This window comes from Suricata suricatta, chromosome 7, assembly GCF_006229205.1.
Source record: "Suricata suricatta isolate VVHF042 chromosome 7, meerkat_22Aug2017_6uvM2_HiC, whole genome shotgun sequence".
Classification (NCBI taxonomy): Eukaryota; Metazoa; Chordata; class Mammalia; order Carnivora; family Herpestidae; genus Suricata; species Suricata suricatta.
Genome location: NC_043706.1, coordinates 102,249,626 through 102,267,854, shown reverse-complemented (window position 1 = coordinate 102,267,854; position 18,229 = coordinate 102,249,626). Strand labels below are relative to the sequence as shown.

Below are 18,229 nucleotides of genomic sequence, written 5' to 3'. Positions count from 1 at the left end.
TCTTTTAGGAGTTTTATGGTTTTAGGTCTTATGTTTAGGTCTTTGACCAACTGTGAGTAATTTTTGTATATGATATTAGGTAAAGGTTCAGCTTCATTGTTTGCATAAGGATAATCCTGTTTTCCCAGCAGTATTTGTTGAAAAGACTCTTTTCCACATTGAATGATCTTGACACCTGGTCCAAAATCATTTGACCATGTATGCTAGGTTTAAATTTTGAGCTCTCTATTCTATTCCATTGGTCTCTCTATATATCTTTCATTGTCCACACATTATTCGTAACAGTGCCACACTGTTTTGATTACTGTGGCTTTGTATTAAGTTTTGAAATCTGGAAATAAGAGTCCCCCAGGTTTTTCTTCTTTTTAATGCTCTTTAAGCTCTTTGTGGTCCCTTGAGATTCTATATGAACTTTAGTGTGGGTTTTTCTATTTTTGCAAAATAATTTGATAGCGATTGTGCTGAATCTGTATATAACTAGATCACTTTGAATAGTATTAACATCTTAACAATATTGAATTTTCCAGTCCATGAACATGAAATGTATTTCCATTTATTTATGTCTTCTTCAATTTCTTTCTGCAGTGTTTTGTAGTTTTTATTATATAAGTCTTTTACACACCTCTTTGGTTAATTTCTAAGTATTTTATTCTTTTTCATAATTTCCTTTTCAGATTGTTCATTGTTAATGCATCATAGAAATGCAACAGATTTTTGTATCCTAATTTTTTTGTATCCCAATACATCGCTAAATTTACTCAGTAGTTCTAACAAGTTTTTTTGTGGAATTTTTAGGATTTTCTACATATAAGATTATATCATCTGTGAACAGAGATAGTTTTACCTCTTCCTTTCCAATATGGATGCCTTGTATTTCTTTTCCTTGCCTAATTCCTCTGGCTGTAACTTCCAGTATTTTGTTGAGTAGAAGTGGTGAAGGAATCCTTGCCTTGTTCCTGATCTTAGAGGAAAGGTTTCAGTCTTTCACCATTGAGTATAGTGTTTGCTATCAGGTTTTTACTATATAGCTTTTATTATGTTGAGGTAGTTTCCTTCCATTATTTTTCTTCCATTTCTAGTTTTTTGTGTTTTAATCATGAAAGATACTGAATTTTGTCATGTGCTTTTTCAGCATCAGTTGAGATGATGATGATGGGGTTTTTTTTTCCTTTATTCTGTTAATGTGGTATATTACATTGATCAATTTTCATATATAGAGCCATTCTTGCATTCCAGGAATAAATTCTACGTGGTCATAGATTATAATCCTTTTAAAATACTGCAGCATTCAGTTTGTCATGATCATGTTGAGGATTTTTTCATCAAAAATACTGGCGTGTAGTTTTCTTGTAGTGTCTGGCTGGCTTTGGTGTCAAATAATGCTGGCTTCATAGAATGACTTAGGAAGGGTAGTTTCTTCTCTTTCAGTGTTTGGAAAAGTTTGAAAGGGATTGATGTTAGGTTTTTTTTGTTATTGTATTTTTACATGTTTGGAAGAATTCACCAGTGAAGCCCTCAGGTCTAGGGCAAGGACTTTTTTGAAGCGGACAGTTTTGATTATTCAGTCTCTCATTGATAGGTCTGCTCAAATTTTCTATTTATTCATGATTTAGTCTTGATAGGTTTTATGTTTTTAGGAATTTGTCCATTGCATTTCGTTTATCCAGTTTGTTGGCATACATTTAATCACTCACAGTACAAGATTTGTCAATTTTGTTGTTTTTTTTTCAGAGAGCCAGATTTTGTTTTCATTAATTTTCTCTATTTCATTGATCTATGTTTTAATCCTTATTATTTTATTCCTGCTGATAGTTTTGGATTTAGTTTATTCTCCTTTTTCTCATCCCTCAGGTTGTTAGGTTGCTGATTTAAGATCTTTCTTGTTTTCCTCATATGGTTTTAATATGTTTTTCTCCTGAATGATGTTGAGTTTCTTTTTATATATCTAAGGCTCCATTCATATTTCTTTTCTGTAAAATGTCATTTCATATCCTTTGCTTGTTTTTCTGTTAAGTCTTGGTTTTTGGCTTATTGATTTTATAAGCCCTTTATATATAAAGGAAATTAGCTTTTTGTCTTACAATTTGATTTGAAAATATATTTTCTGAATTTGTCATAATATTTTCTATTTACGTCATTCTATATCTTTTTCCTGTATCTATTATTTTCTATCATGAAGTCTCTATAATTCTAATGAGCATTTTACAGATAAGTTCCATCTTCACTAATGGATCCATTTAACAGAACAATTGTGCAACATCTACTTTGTTAAATTATGAGATCACAAAGGTAAAGAATAGTTCCTACCTTGATGAATCTCAGACTACAGATGAAGAGACTATATAAGCAAACATCTTTACCCATTCCTTCAAAATATGTGTTCGCTATGGTTAAAGCAATGTGTAGGTGCACAGAATAGAAATGTGAATGAGGTTAATTTTGCCATTGAGAGTACAGTCTAACTGGAACATAGACAAAGGGTCTGTGAGACCTTATAACAAAATGTATATGGCTGGAAGGGTGACTTTCCCCAATTATTACTTTTTAAAAGAATTTATCTTAAAAATTGTATGTTTTTCTGTGTCAACTTTATGATTGGTTTATTTCTCAAAGAATATAAACTATTGACATTTTTTATTAGGGTCAAAAGTGAGGAATCACAACTTGATGGAGATGTGTACATCTATTCATGGAATTTTTTCTTCCCAATTAAGGTCTTTATTTCTGGAATTAAATCATTTTAAGTAGGATTTTTTTTCTTCCATTACATTCTCAAAGTTGCTTATATATTTTAAAGGAATTCATATATTAACATCAGGAAATACTGAAGACCAGCTAATTATTAGACTTACATGAGGCAGAAGCATTTTAGAGATTCCAGCTTGTTTATCATACTTCAGTTACTAATACGTCAGAATACTTCACTGCAGTGTGGTCTTATCTGTTAGTTCTATCCCATGATATTAAGGCTCTATGGAACTGAGATTAATAGTGAACAGTTATTTTAAAGTGATATTTCTGTACCGTGTAAGTAGTAGAATTTGTTCTGAAAACAGTTCTATAGAACCATGCAGTTTTTCCTTGTAATTTTATTATTCTAAATAAAGAGTTAGCTTGAATTACACAATTATTATATTGCCAAAGGCATGTATAGCTTAGTATGCATCTGAAAACTGAAGAAAATGTTTTCTGACACAGTATCAGGCCAGTAGAGGGCTCTCCAAGTTAGTCTACAAGGACATATAGATCTAGCTGGAGGGATATAGAAAAGGGGTTGCTACAAATATTAGAAGGATTTAAAATTATGTGGGGAATTAAAATATTGTTGAGAAATTAGACTTCAAAAGATAAAGGAAATTAATAAAAGAGAATCAAGGAAAACCCAAAGTACTAAATGGATATCATAAATATAGGAGATGAATTTTTTTTATTAGATAGATATATGGAGCTGATAAATAGCAAGGGTTTACAAGAAACAAATAATGATAAAAAATATTTCTTAGCAGATAATTTTTTGGTGTTTGAGTAGTGCTTTTCTTTTTAATTTTTTATTTATTAATTTGACACATAATGTGGAAATTTAAGGTGTACAGCACACTCTTTTGACACACATATATTATGTTTGCTAAAGTAGCAATATTTATTACATTACATAATTGTAGTACATCTTATTGTCTATATTCATTACATTTTGCATTAAATTTCTATGGTTTATTTACCATTTCTTGGTATCCTTACTCAAGTTAATGCCCTATACCCTGTTACTCAAATTTCCCCCTCTCCACCCCCCATCCTCTGGTAACCACCATTTTCTCTCTGATTTTTATAGGTTTAACTTTTTGTAGATTCTACATATAAGTGATATCATGTAGTACTTAATATTTCTCCTTCTGACTTACACTGCTGAGCATAATGTGTTTAAGGTCCATTCACGTCATTATAAATGATAGGATATCTTCCTTTCTCATGGCTGGATAATATTCCACTGTGTACATGTACCACATCTTTTTTATGTATTGATAGACATTTGGATTGTTTCCATATCTAAGCAGTTAGGAATAATGCTGTGATAAACATGGGAGGGTATATATTTGTCAGAATCCTGTTTGCATTTCCTTTGGGAATATACCCAGAAATCGGATGGCTAGATTATATGGTAGATCTATTTTATTGGTCTGTAGTGGCTGTACCAGTGAATCTTCCCACCAGTGGTGTGTAAGAGGTTTTTTTTCTTCCCACTATATCCTCACTTACATCTGCTCTTTCTTGTTTTCTTGATGATAATCATTCTAACAGGTGTGACATGGTATCTCACCATGGTTTTGAGTTGCATTTTCCTGATGATTAATGAAGTGGAGAATTTTCCCATGTGTCTGTTGGCTGTTTTGATGCACTCTTTGGAAAACTGTCTATTTAGTTTTGTCCACTTTTAATTGGATTGTTTATTTTTTATTATTAAATTGACTTGTGTTCTTTTTCTATTTTGGATATTAATCCTTTTTTGATACATAGTTTTCTGAAATATTTCCTTATTCTATAGTTTTTCTTTTCCTTTTGTTAATTACTAGATCTTCTGCAATGCAGAAGCATTGAGTTTGATGTAGTTCCATTTGTTGATTTTTGCTTTTGGCATCATGTCCAAAAAGCAAGTCATTGTTGAGACCAATATTGATGAATTTTCCCCCTATGTTTCATTCTAGGAGTTTTATGGTATCAGATTTTTGTGTAAGTCTTTGATCCATTTCAAGTTAGTTTTTGTGTAGTGTGAAATAGGGGCTTGATTTCATTATTTTGCATGTGTTTGTACAATTTTCCTTCCCAGCACATGTGTCGAAGATACTGTCCTTTCACCATAAGGTATTCTTGGTTCTCTTGTCAAGTATCAGTTGACTGTATATATCAGATTTAATTTGGGGCTCTGTATTCCATTCCATTGATTGATAGGTTTTTTTCTTTGTATCAGTATCTTACTGTTTTTATTACTATGGCTTTTTATTATAGTTTGAAATCCAGAATCATGATACCTATGGCTTTAATTTTTTTTCCTTTTTTTCCCCCTCAGGATTGCTTTGGCTATTTGGGGTCTTTTGTGGTTCCACACAGATTTTAGAGTTATTTTTTCAATTTCTTTGAAGAATAGCAAAGGAATTTTTATTTTGGCTGTATGAACAATGTTATTTTTTATACACAGCATTTTATATATGCACAATTTTGGGCACATAGGTTGGTCATCCTAATTCTGTAACACATTAAACAAAGGAAAATATACTTTACATATTGTGTATACTCTAGGTTAAATAAAAAATAAATTTATGACATAAAGTAACATCCTTTTATGAATTTATAGGTGTAAAACATATTTTTGGGAAGTAAATCTATTTGACTATTAAAAACTTTGAACAACCTTACGATAAGATGACGTGAGAGTTTAACACCAGTAAATCTCATAGGTATAAGATGAGAACTAGGTCTTTATCCTAAAATCCCACTTCCTAGATTGTTATAGTAGTAAAATTGCTGGAAGGGAACAGTGGCTTATCTTTATAATGCCTTATACCAAAATTTTAACCTGTGGTTAACAGGCTGCCTTAGGGGGGCAAAAAATATGAAGGATCCCTTTTACCTTTTGATAAAAACTGAAGAAGAGATGTCTTCTTTTAATACAGATGTGAACCTCGGAAAAGACTGACCAAATAATATTTAATTACACTTCATTGATGCACTGTTTCTTGTTTTCTTTCCATTTTATCCTTTTTCTATTTAGGGAGTTTTTTGTATTTCATTTTCCTTCTGCTCTTTTTTCCTACTACCAAGTTTTGTGATTTTAATGAGCATTTTATAAATGAGTCCCACCTTTACAAATGAGCTCATTCAACAAAACATAAACATCAAATGTGTTAAATGCTGGGGCAGCAAAAGTTCAGGATACTTTATGTATTCATGATCTTGAATCCCACAGAGAGATACTATATCAAAAAACATGTTTATCCATTTCTTCAAAAATCATTTGTTTACTGTGGATAAGGCACTATGTAGGCCCTAGTAATATAAATGTGAATGAAGTTGGTTTATTTGTTAGAGGGTGTACAATCTAGTGAGGAAGACAGATAAACATGAGATAATTGCAGTAAGTTGGAGGTGCCCAAATGGGATATATATGAAGTACTATGGGAATTCCTACTAAGAACATATAAACCCACCTTGCAGAGGGAGGCTCAAGCTTCTGTAGGAAGGGATACATGATCTGAGAACCTGATGAAGTAAAAGAATTTAGGCAGGTTAAGGACATGGAGGAGTAGTGCTTGAGGCATGGTATATTGTGTGTGAAGAGGCCCAAAGGCAAGAGAGGAGGTACTGCATTTGGAAAACTGCCCATTATTCTGTATGGATGAAGTGCAGAATGAGAGAAGGGTAGTGGTAAGAGGTGTGCTTAGAGAGGTAAGGCAGGGGTCAAGTTGTATCAAGGGCTTAAAAAGTAAGGGACCCATTTGTCCCTGTTTTAGGTACAGTTCCAGTTAATGCCTGTTGTACTATCATAATGTTTAATAGCACCCTCTTTCTCTCTCCCAAATATCCTAGTTTTGTCAGCCCAGGGGCATAATAGAGACTGGATTTAAGTTGGATTGTATTGGGGCAGAAACCCGTCAGGAGGCTATATAAGTAGTCCAAAGGTTAAATAGACATCTGAATTTAACAACAGTGTTTGTTAGGACAAAAGGAAGAATATTAAACATCTATGTGACCAAGCATGGGCTTGATTGAGGACTTTAATGTGGTGAGAGAAGTTATTGCCTAGTTTTATATGGGCGAAATTGATTGGCTTATATTGCCAAAGATCAGGGTAGAGACAGCTACATCAGGAGTAAATTCTATTAGAGGAAAAAAATAATGAGTTATGCTTATATATTATATTGTAAATTTGGGACTGAGATGATGAATGAGGCTGATATTCATAGATAGGTCTACGGGAGAAATTAGAAATACAGGACTTGTCATTCCACCCGGATGGTGGTTGAAGCTTGGGCATAATCATGTTCTAGGGAGTGAAGAAAATGGGACCCAGAAGTAAAGACAGGGAAGAGCAGTAGTTTAGAAGGCAGTAAAAGAGCATGGTGGAGGGGTGTGGGGTGAGGGTAGGGGGTTGTGTGTTGTTATAGAAATGAAGGGAAGATAGGCTTTCTTCACAGACTCAGTGGTTGTAGGATGCTCAGGTTGAAAAAGCAATTTAAAGGCTTAAAGCAGTTCTGGCTTCAGGCTTTTCTTTTTCTGTCTGCTTAATTTCATCTAGAAGTTCTACAATTTGTCTTATTATGAAACATTTCTGTAGTACAGATTTGCACATACACGAATGGTAGAATGATGTCAGTATAGTTTTCAAGTCTCATTGGTTCATATATGGTTTTTCGGGTTTTTTTTTGTTTTTTCCAGGCAAGGGGAGTTAGAATAGTATGAGTAAAATTAGAATCTTTGGCAGGCAGCAGAACAGGCCTAGGCTCACCTGCTGCATTGGCAGCAGAAGCCTCTGCAAGCTTCGTTTTCAGAAAATTATACTCTACTGCCTTGAGACATGCATTCTCTCCTTCAGCAGCTTCAGTTCCTGGCAGGTTGTGTTGCCTCTTACCACCTGAATGTGCTCCCCATATGGCAGAATTGTACCTCTGTCATCTCAGTGCCCACCAGGCCTGCTCTAATTAAAGTGACACCAGCATTTTGACTGTTTGTGTGCATGTGGTTGTTTAATATTAACTGTGACTGCCGGCCCGAGATGTTCAACTCTTCTCCCCAGTTACTGTTTTGACTAGTAATCTGGTTTAAGTTGCATAATCTTTGAATGGACTATTACTTTTCCTTTTCCTTTAAGCCCTACTATTTTTAGTTCTTGCTTTTTGAGTGGTTTCCTAGGAATATTTTATTGTAGTAGAAACACCTGTATTATATGTAAAATTAATAAATTTTATATTTTGGAACAGTTTTAGGTTCACAGCAAAATTGGCTAGAATGTACAGAATTCTCATATATCCTATGCCCCCACATATCTACCTACAGCTTTCTCCACTGTTGACATCCTCCATCACAGGATACCTTTGTTACAGTTGAACCTATGTTGACCCATTGTTATCACCCAAAGGCCATAGTTCACAATGAGGTTCACACATGGTGTTTTAATCTGTGAATTTGGACAAATGTATCCATTATCGTAGTATCATACAGAATACTTTCACTGCCCTAAAACTCTGTGCTTTACCTGTTCATCCCCTCCTCTCCTTTATCCTCTGGCAACTGCCAGTCTTTTTACTGCCTCCATAGTTTTGCCTCTTCCAGAATGTGGTATAGTTGGAATCATACAGTATATAATCTTTCAGATTGGCTTCTTTCATTTCATAATACACATTTAAGTGTCCTCTGTCCTTTTTTTTTTTTTCAGGTAAGATCTTTTTTTTTTTTAATGTTTTATTTATTTTTAATACAGAGAGAGACAGAGCATGAGAGGGGAGGGGCAGAGAGAGAAGGAGACACAGAACTGGAAGCAGGCTCCAGGCTCTGAGCTAGCTGTTAGCACAGAGCCTGACGCGGGGCTCGAACCCACAAACGTGAGATCTGACCTGAGCCGAAGCCGGAGGCTTAACCGACTGAGCCACCCAGGCGCCCCTCCTTTTTTTTTTTTTTTTGAGAGTGCACAGGCATGCATGCACATGGGCAAGCAAGGTAGGGGCAGGGGAGAGAGAGAGGGAGGGAAGGAGGGAGAGAGGGAGAGAATCCCAAGCAGCCCCATGCTCAGCATGGAGCCTGAGGTGCAGGGCTCGATCCCACACCCTGGCATTATGACCTAGCCAGATTCAAGAATCAGATGCTCAACCACTGAGCCACCTAGGTGCTCCATCATCATATTTATAGCATATTTCTTTTTAGTGCTGAATAATATTCCATTGTCTGTATATACCATAGTTTATCCACTCACCCACTGAAGGAAATTTTAACTATTTCTGAGTTTTGGCAAATATGAATAAAGCTGCTATAAACTTTCACATGAAGCTTTTTGTGTAGCATATTTTCTATTCATTTGGGTAAATACCAAGGAACACAATTGCTGGATCATATGGTAAAAGTATGTTTAGTTTAAGTAGTTGCCAAGATGTCTTTCAAAGTGGCTGTACTACTTTGCATTCCCTCCAGTAATGAACAAAAGTTTCTGTTGTTACATATTCTCACCAGTATTTGGTGTGCAGAGTTTTGGATTTTGGCCATTCTAACAGGTGTATAGTGGTAGGTAGCTCATTGTTATTTTAAATTTGCAATACCTGAAAAACATTTGATATTTAACATCTTTTCATATGCTTGTCATCTACATATTTTCTTCAGTGAGATATCTGATCAGGCCATTCCCCCATTTAAAAAAGTTTGTGTTGTTGGTTTATTGTTGAGTTTTAGGAGTTCTTTGTATAGTTTGGATACAAATCCTTTATTAGATGTGTCTTGCAAATAGTTTCTGCCAGTATGTGGCTTATCTTCTTATTTTCTTGACAATGTCTTCTGCAGAGCAAAAATTTGTGATGAAATTCAACTTATCATTTTTTATTATTTTTTAAAATATATATTTATTTTGGAAAAAAACTTTATTTTGAGATAGAGAGCAAGAATACAAGCAGGGGAGGGGCAGAGAGAGAGAATCCAAGCAGACTCTATGCTGTCAGCACAGAGCCCAATGTGGGACTCAGTGACATGAACCATGAGATCATGACCTGAGCCTAAATCGAGTTGGATGCTTAACTGACTGAACCACCCACGTGCCCCCATTTGTTTGTTTTATGGATCTTAACTTTGGTAGTATATCTAAACGTTATTGCCATATTCAAAGTCATCTAAGTTTTTTCCTATGTTATATTCTAGGGTTTTTGCATTTTACATTTAGGTTTATAGTTCATTTTGAGTTAATTTTTAGAAAACATATAAAGCCTGTGTCTAGATTCATTTTTGTGCATGAAGATGTCCCATTATTCCAGCATCATTTGTTGAAAAGACTTTTTTTGCTCCATTGTGCTGCTTTTGTTCCTTTGTCAAAAATCAGTTAACTTTATTTGTGTGGATCTATTTCTAGGCTTTCAGTTCTGTTCCACTAACCTGTTTTTTTGGTCTTTCCTCAAAGCCATACACTCTAGATTACTTTAGATTTACTGTAAGTCTTGATGTCAAGTGGTCAGTCCTCCATCTTTGTTCTTTTCCTTCAGTATTATTGAGCATTGAATAGTTGGCTCTTCTGGGTCTTTTGTTTTTTCGTAGAAACTTTACAATTAATTGTTGGTACCCACAAAGTAAGTCACTTGGATTTGCCTGAGATTGCATTGTATCTATGGATTAAGTTGGGTAAAACTTAACATCTTGACAGTACTGAGTCTGTTCATGGACATCGAATATCTCTTTATTTAGTCCTTCTTTGGTGTCTTTGATAAGAGTTTAGGAAAACAACTGACTTTCATATATTAACCTTGTCTCTTGGTATTATTTTCCTATTAGTTTCAGGATGTGGGTTTTTTGTTTTTTGTGTGGGTGGGTTTTTTTTGGGGGGGGGGTCTGTTTTCTTGGATTTTCTATATAGGTATTTGTATCATCTGTGAATCTGTGAATGAAGCTGTTTTCTTTCTTTCTTCTGCACAATTGGCATACATTTTATTGCCTTCTCTTGTTTTATTGCATTCTCTAGGATTTCCAGTACAGTGTGAAAAATCAGTGGTGGGAGGAACATCTTTGCTTTGTTCCTGATGAAGCTTCAAGTTTCTTACCATTAACTCTGCTGCTCACTGTGGTTTTTTTTATAAATTTCCTTTATCAGGTTTAGTAAGTTTGCCTCTATTTCAAGTTTTTTTAGAGGTTTTATCATGAATGAGTGTTGAATTTTGTCAGAATTCTTTTCTACATTTAATTGGTACGATCATAGTGTTTTTTCTCTGTAGCCTGTTGATATGATGGATTTATGTTAATTGATTTTTGAAGATTGAACCAGCCTAAATTGCTGGGATAAATTTCAGTTAGTGAGTAATTATTTTTATACATTGTTAGATCCAGCTTGCTTTTTTTTTTTTTTTTTTTGAGGAGCTATTTATGTAAAACACTGGTCTGTAGCTTTCTGTTTTTAAAAATTAAAAAAAAAATTTTAGTAATCTCTATACCCAATGAGGAGCTTGAACTCATTACCCTGAATCAAGCATCACATGCTCTTCCAAGTGAGCCAGGCAGATGCCTTTGTAGTTTTCTTGTAATGTCTTTGTCTCATTTGGTAGTAGGGTAATTGTGGCCTCATAAAACGAGTTAGAAGTATTCGTATCTGGAAGAGATTGTAGAAAGTTGGTATAATTTCTTCCTTAAATTCTCCATAGAATTCACCAGTAAACCCATCTGGGCCTGGTGCTTTCTCTTTTAGAAGGCTATTAGTTATTGATTCCATTTCTTTAATAGGCCTATTCAGATTACTTATTTCTTGTATGAGTTTTGGCAGGTTGTGGTTTTCAAGAAGTTAGTCTATTTCATCTAGGTCATCAAATTTATAGTCAGAAAGTTGTTCATAATACTCCTTTATTAAAATTTTAATGTCTGTGGGATCTGTAGTGATGTTTGCCTTTAAAACCTGATACTAGTAATTTGTATCTTCTTTTATTTCTTCTTAGTTAGCCTGAACTAGGTTATTAATTTTATAGACCTTTTCCAGAATGAGTTTTGTTTTTGTTGATTTTCTGTATTGATTTCCTCTTTCAGCTTCATTGATTTCTGCTCTAATTTTTATTCTTCTACCTGCTTTGGATTTGATTTATTTTTCTGTATCTAGTTTCCAAGGTGTAAGCTTAGATAATTGATTTTAAATCTTTCTTGTTTTCTGATACATGCACTTGACATTATAAATTTCCCTCAAAGCACTGCTTTCACTACCTCCCGCAAATTTTAGGTAATCTGTATTTTTATTTCCTCTTAGTACAGAATATTTTAAAATTTCTCTTGAGATTTCTTCTTTGACCCATATATTATTTAGAAATGTATTGTCTAATCCTCAAGCACTTTGGAATCTTTGTAGCTACCTTTCTGTTGATTTCTAGTTTAATTCCATTATGGTTTGAGAGCATATATTGCTTGATCTCTCTTCTTTTAAATTTGTTAAGATGTGTTTTCTCACCCAAAATGTGGTCTATTTTAGTAAATGTTCTATGTGAGCTTGGGAAGAACATGTAATTTGAAGTAGTCTATACATGTCAGTTACATCCAGTCAGATGATTACAGTTGACACTGTTAAGTTCATCTGTGTTCTTACTCATTTTCTTCTGATAGAGGGGTGTTAAACTCTCCAGCTATTATACTGGATTCATTTGTTTCTCTTTGTAGTTCTCTCAGTTTTTACCTCACGTATTTTGCTGCTCTGTTCTTAAGCACATACACATTAAGGATAGTAAATCTTCTTGGAGTACTGACCCTTTTATGTAGTGCTTATTTTGATTCCTGATAACTTTCCTAGCTATAAAGTCTGCTTTTTTCTGAAATTAATAGAGCTATTCTAGTTTCTTTTGATGATAGTTAGCATGACATATTGTTTCCTGTCTCTTTACTTTTAATCTGTATGTGTCATCATTTTTAGTGTGGGTTTCTTGTAGGGAGCATATAGTCAGGTCTCTGACCTGACTCAGGCAGTCTCTGTCTTTCAGTTGATGTATTTATAGTGGTTACATCTAAGTGATTATTGATATAGACGGTTTAAAACCAACCATGTTTGTTACTGTCTTGTCACCCTTGTTCTTTGTTCCCATTTTTGTCTTCCACACTTTGCCTTTTGTGCTTTTACTCGGGCATTTTATACGATTCCATTTTCTCTCCTTTCTTAGAATACAGATTACACTTCTTTTTTTAGTGGTTGCCCCAGAATTTGCAATATACACTTACAACCAATCCAAGTCTGCTTGCGGATAACACTACCTCTCATGAGTAATGCAAATTCCTTGTAATAATTAAGTACTACTGAATCTTCCCTGCTCTTTCTTGTATCATTACTGTCATTCATTTCACTTAAACACATACACACACACACACTGAACACATTGTTGCCATTATTTTCAATCAACTTATCTGTTAGAATAAGACAAATAAAAGCTTTTATTTAAACTTTCATCTTTTTGATGTTTTTCTTTCTATACATAGATTCGAGTTTCTGAACTATATTATTTTCCTTCTCTCTGAAGAACTTCCTTTTACATTTCTTGCAAGCCAAGTCCATTGGCAACAAATTTTCTCAACTTTGAGGAAACCTTTAGTTCTCCTTCACCTTTGAAGAATAACTTATAGGGTATAGAATTCTAGTTTGGTGGGTTTTTTTCTCTCAACACTAAAGATTTCACTCTACTTTTTTCTTGTTTGCATGGTTTCTGAGAAGTCAGATGCAACTGTTATGTTAGCTTGTCTAGAGATAATATGTTTTTTCCTCTGGTTTATTTCAAGATTTTTTTAATCTTTGATTTTTCAGATATTTAAATATAATATGCCTCAATGTAGGGGGTTTTTTTCCTTTTCTTTTCTTTCTTTTTTTTCTTTTTTTTATTCTGCTTGGTGTTCTCTGAGCTTCCTGAATCTGAGATGTGGTAGCTGACAGTTTGGGGAAATTCTTAGCCATTATTGTTTCAAATGCTGTTTTCATTCCTTTTTTCTCCTTGTATTGTTATACCTTTTGTAGTTATCTCACAGTTTTTATATATTCTGTTTTATTTTTTCCAGTCTTTTTTCTCTTTGTTCTTTAGTTTTGGAAGTTTCTTGCCATCCTCAAGCTCTGAAATTGTTGCCTGAGCTATGTTCAGTCAACTGATGAGCCCATCAGAGACCTTCTTTAATTCTGTTACAGCATTTTTGATCACTAAAATTTCTTTTTTATTCTAAGAATATCTACCTCTGTGCTTATTAACCATATACTCTTGCCTTTTTTCTGCCTTAGCATAAATGCTCTATGTTGATGATAGTCTTAAACATTTTTTGGTCTGATAATTCCAGCATTCCTGTCATATCTGACTCTGGTTCTGATGCTTGTTCAGTCTCTCCAACTGTGATTTTGCCTTTTAGTGTGCCTTGTAATTTTTTGTTGAAAGTTAGATCTGATATACTAGGTAAAAGGAAATATGGTAAATAATAATATAATGGTAAGGTGTAGGGGAAGAAGTATTCTATAGTCTTTTGATTAGGTCTTGGTCTTTTTGTGAGCCTATGCTTCTGAACTCTGAACTTTATGAATGCTGTTGTTTTTTTCTTTCCCACCCTTAAGTGAGACAGGATGCATAGAGGCAACTGGAATTGAGTATTTCTCTTCTAGGTAGGTTAGTTCCCTTCTAGGTAGGTTAGTTCCCTTCTAGGTAGGTTAGTCTCTAGTTTAAAAGTTTCTACTCAAAACAGGTCTTGTTAAGAAGAATGTAGTGTTCTGGCATATTTCCAAATGGTTCCATTTCTCCTCTTCCTGCTAGAAACATGAAGGGACTTTACCCTGATAATTAATCACTGTGAGGACCTAACAGGGCTTGTGGCAGTAAAACTCTGAAAAGTTGAGTGTCGTCCCCTATGACTAGATCTCCCTTGGAGTTTTTGACTGTCAGAATTATCCATTCTGAGCCTTCAGCAATTCATCAGTTTTAGTTCTGGTTTTCCTACCCCAGCATTGGTTGCAAGGATGATTTTGTTCTAGTAACTGTGACTTTCTATATTTACCTGTTTTTCCAATTTCGGGGGCAGAAGTTTACACTGTGATCTTACTTCTGATATATCTAAGAATTGTTGATTTTTCAATGTGTTCAGCTTTTTCACTTGTTAATAAAACAGATGGAATGGAAATTTCTGAGCTCATTACATGCCAGATTATAAACTGTAAGTCTGTTTTTTTTTCCATTTCCTATTCTAGCCTACCAATCCTCTGAGTTCTAAACCCACCTCTCTAACTTCCTATTTGTATGTTCAAATGATATCTTAATAAGCTCTAATTGTAATTAAGTATGTCTACTTAGAGCTGTTCTCCTATATGACCTCCTTACCTTGGCTCAGAATATGGTCTTCCCTATTACTTGACTAAAAATCTCAAACCTTGGTTATCTAACATTTCCTGTCTATTCACTTCTTAAAAAATAATTTCTCTAAATCCTCTCAATTCTACTTCCAGACTTTGTTCATTCTGTTCTCTATGATCTTGTTTAGCTCCTCTTTTTTTGTCTGCTAAGTAGGTTAGAATAATTTTTGAAAGTGACATTCATATCCATTCATCCATTCTCAGTATCCTCTGATCCCTGTTTTCCACTGCTCCCAGTTGTTGTAGCACTCTCTTGTCTTCTTTACTCTTTTTCCTTTCAACCAGAAGTTACTGAGAGTCTGGTCTGGGAACCTGGGTGGCTCAGTCAGTTGAGCATCAAACTTTGGATCAGGTCAGGATCTCATAGCTTGTAAGTTTGAGGCCTGTGTCAGGATCTGTGCTGACAGCTGAGAGCCTGGAGCCTGCTTCAGATTCTGTGTCCCTCTCTTGCTCTGCCCCACCCCTGCTCAGGCTCTGTCTCTCTCAAGAATAAATAAACATTTAAAAAAGTTACTGAGAGTCTACCTGCTGGGCTAAATGCCAGGGAATACAGAGATTTACAAAACAGAGTTCACAATCTTCTTAAATCATGTTACTTTGTTGTTATAAAACCATCACTGGTTTTCCATTTCCTATGAATTAAGATCTAACTCTGAACCTTGTAATTATACAATATGGTCCCAGTTAAATTTTTAAACTTCCCCTTATATCCATTTTATAATCCATACTTAAAAAAATTTTTTTTAATGTTTATTTATTTCTGAGAGAGAGAGAGCACGAACAGAAGAGGGGCAGAGAGAGAGAGAGACACACACAGAATGAGAAACAGGCTCCAGGCTCTGAGCTGTCAGCACAAAGCCCAACACAGGACTTGAACCCACAAACCTGCAAGATCATGACCTGAGCTAAAGTCAGATGCTTAACCAACTGAGCACCTAGGCACCCCTTGTAATTCGTACTTTAAACAGATATGGGTACTTTCTGCATATATCCCATTTATTTATTTTTTTAAGTTTTATTTATTTTGAGAGAGAGAGGAGAGGGGAAGAGAGAGAGGGAAGAAAGATCCCAACCAGGCTCAGCATGGTCAGCACAGAGACTGGCGTGGGGCTCCATCTCATGAACCATGAGGTCATGACTTGACCTCTCCCTTTCTCCATTCCTGCCAGAATCCTCCTTTATTTTCAAAGTGTATCTTAAAAGCCACCTCCCAGTAAATAAAGCCTTTTTTCTCATTCTCCTAATGGTGTCTTCATTTATCTTCCCACCTCCCCCATGCTTTGTACTTAAAATGACTTTTCTCTGACTACCATATTCCATGGTGCTCTCTCTATATATATAATCATCTGAGGGTTTCTCTGATGCCTCTGATTAGAACTTGAGTTTTTTAAAATTTTTTTATGCCTTTATTTTTGAGAGAGAATAAGAGAAAACGGGAAGGGGCAGAGAGAGAGGGAAACACAGAATCCGAAGCAGGCTCCAGGCTCTGTCAGCACAGAGCCCAATGCAGGGTTTGAACTACAGACTGTGAGATCATGACCTGAGCCACGGATGCTCAACCGACTGAGTCACCCAGGTGCCACTAGAATTTGAGTTTTTTAAAGGACAGTGGTAGAGTCTCATCTTTCAAATACCCAGCACATGATAAATGGTGCTTAGATAATTTTTGAGTTGTAACTCCACCTTTGGTGAAATATGAGTTCTTCAAAGTCTAGTTCAAGTTCACTTCCTGTAAAACCCTCCTGTAGGTACTACAGTAAACTGTCTTAGCACTTAGACAGTTTTCATTGTCTTTCTTTGTGTGACACTTCATTAAACTGCTGAGACCTTGATTTATTAACTGTTGAATCCCTAGTACACAATTTTTAACATATGTGCTTAGTAAATATTTGTTGAATAAATGGAAAAATAATCTTTCTCTTTCCTGTCGCATTACTTTATTGGTATTTCTTTTAGTACTTACAACATTCTAATTTTTTGAGGAAATATTTGTATTTTCTGTATGCCCTTTCCTGGTTGTAATGCTGCACAGTAGAGGAAAGATCTAACCTGAATTCTTACAAAACTTCACTCATGGAAACAAGAATACATTGGTTTAATCAGCAATTATTTTTTGAGCTCTTATTTTATGTCAGTGATTATTCTACGAAGTAGTGATATAAGAGCGACTAAGATGGACAGTAATTCCTGCTTTCATGGACCTTACATTCTAGTTAGGGGAGAAACTCAATTAATACTTACTGATGGGGCATCTGGGTGGTTCAGTTGGTTGAGTGTCCAACTCTTGATTTCAATTCAGGTCATGATCTCATAGTTGTGTTATTGAGCCTGTGTCAGGCTCTGCGCCAGGCCTGGAGCCTGCTTGAGATTCTCTCTTCCTCTTCCCTTTGCCCACCCCCCTCCCACCCCTCACTTGTGTGCATGCACTCTGTTTGTCTCTGTCAAAAAAATACTTATTGAGTTTAATATTAACTGGAAATGCTCACCTGTGAAGAATTAGTTCTTTAGTTTTATTTCCCTAGACCTTTCACTTGCATTTAATGTATTATTTATGTCTCTATACCTTTTAACCAAAAAACTTGCCTTTATTAAGCTTTTCTTTATGTGTTTTACTTTACATATTTTATCTCTGTTCTTCAAAAAAAGAAAAAACCCAAAAAGCACTGCGAGGTAGACATTCTTATTTCTATTTTATAGATTAGAAGACTGAGGTTTGGCATTGGTAAGTAAGTAACATGCTTTAATCATGGCACGTAAGTAGGCAGTGGGAGAGCCATGGGATTCAATGCCAAGGGCTGTCTGTTGCAGAAGCCTATATATACTCGCTGTATGATAACCTTATTTCCAATTTCTTTCCATTTTTTCAGGACAAGTACATTTTTAACCTGTTTTTTTTTTTTCTTTCCTGATAGCCACAATATGAGAACAGTTCGCTCCAAACTCCATTTTGTGATCAGTCAGTGTCCCATTCCCAGCAAGAGGAACTTGAGCAAAAGCTTGCATCTACTGAAAAAGAGGTTTTACAGCTCAACCAGTTTCTCAAACAGAGAATAAGCCAATTTAGTGAAGAGAAGAAGAAACTGGAGGAAAAGGTAGATATTTTTAATAAAGTTGAATTAGGCCAATAACTTTGCTTCAACATATAATTCTTTGTCATCT

The 18,229-nt window shown here is 34.9% G+C and overlaps 1 protein-coding gene across 6 annotated transcripts in view; it reads left to right on the top strand.

Annotated features, from left to right (window-relative positions):
• CEP85L (centrosomal protein 85 like) overlaps positions 1–18,229 on the top strand; it is a 160,416-nt gene that overhangs the window by 104,479 nt on the left and 37,708 nt on the right. For all 6 annotated transcript variants that reach the window (XR_003910564.1, XR_003910563.1, XR_003910561.1 and 3 more), the window contains exon 6: positions 17,983–18,162. Coding sequence is in view for 1 of the 6 variants with exons in the window: in XM_029943933.1 (XP_029799793.1) it covers positions 17,983–18,162 (180 nt within the window). In the remaining 5 variants the exon portion in view is untranslated. The remainder of the gene's footprint in view (positions 1–17,982; positions 18,163–18,229) is intronic.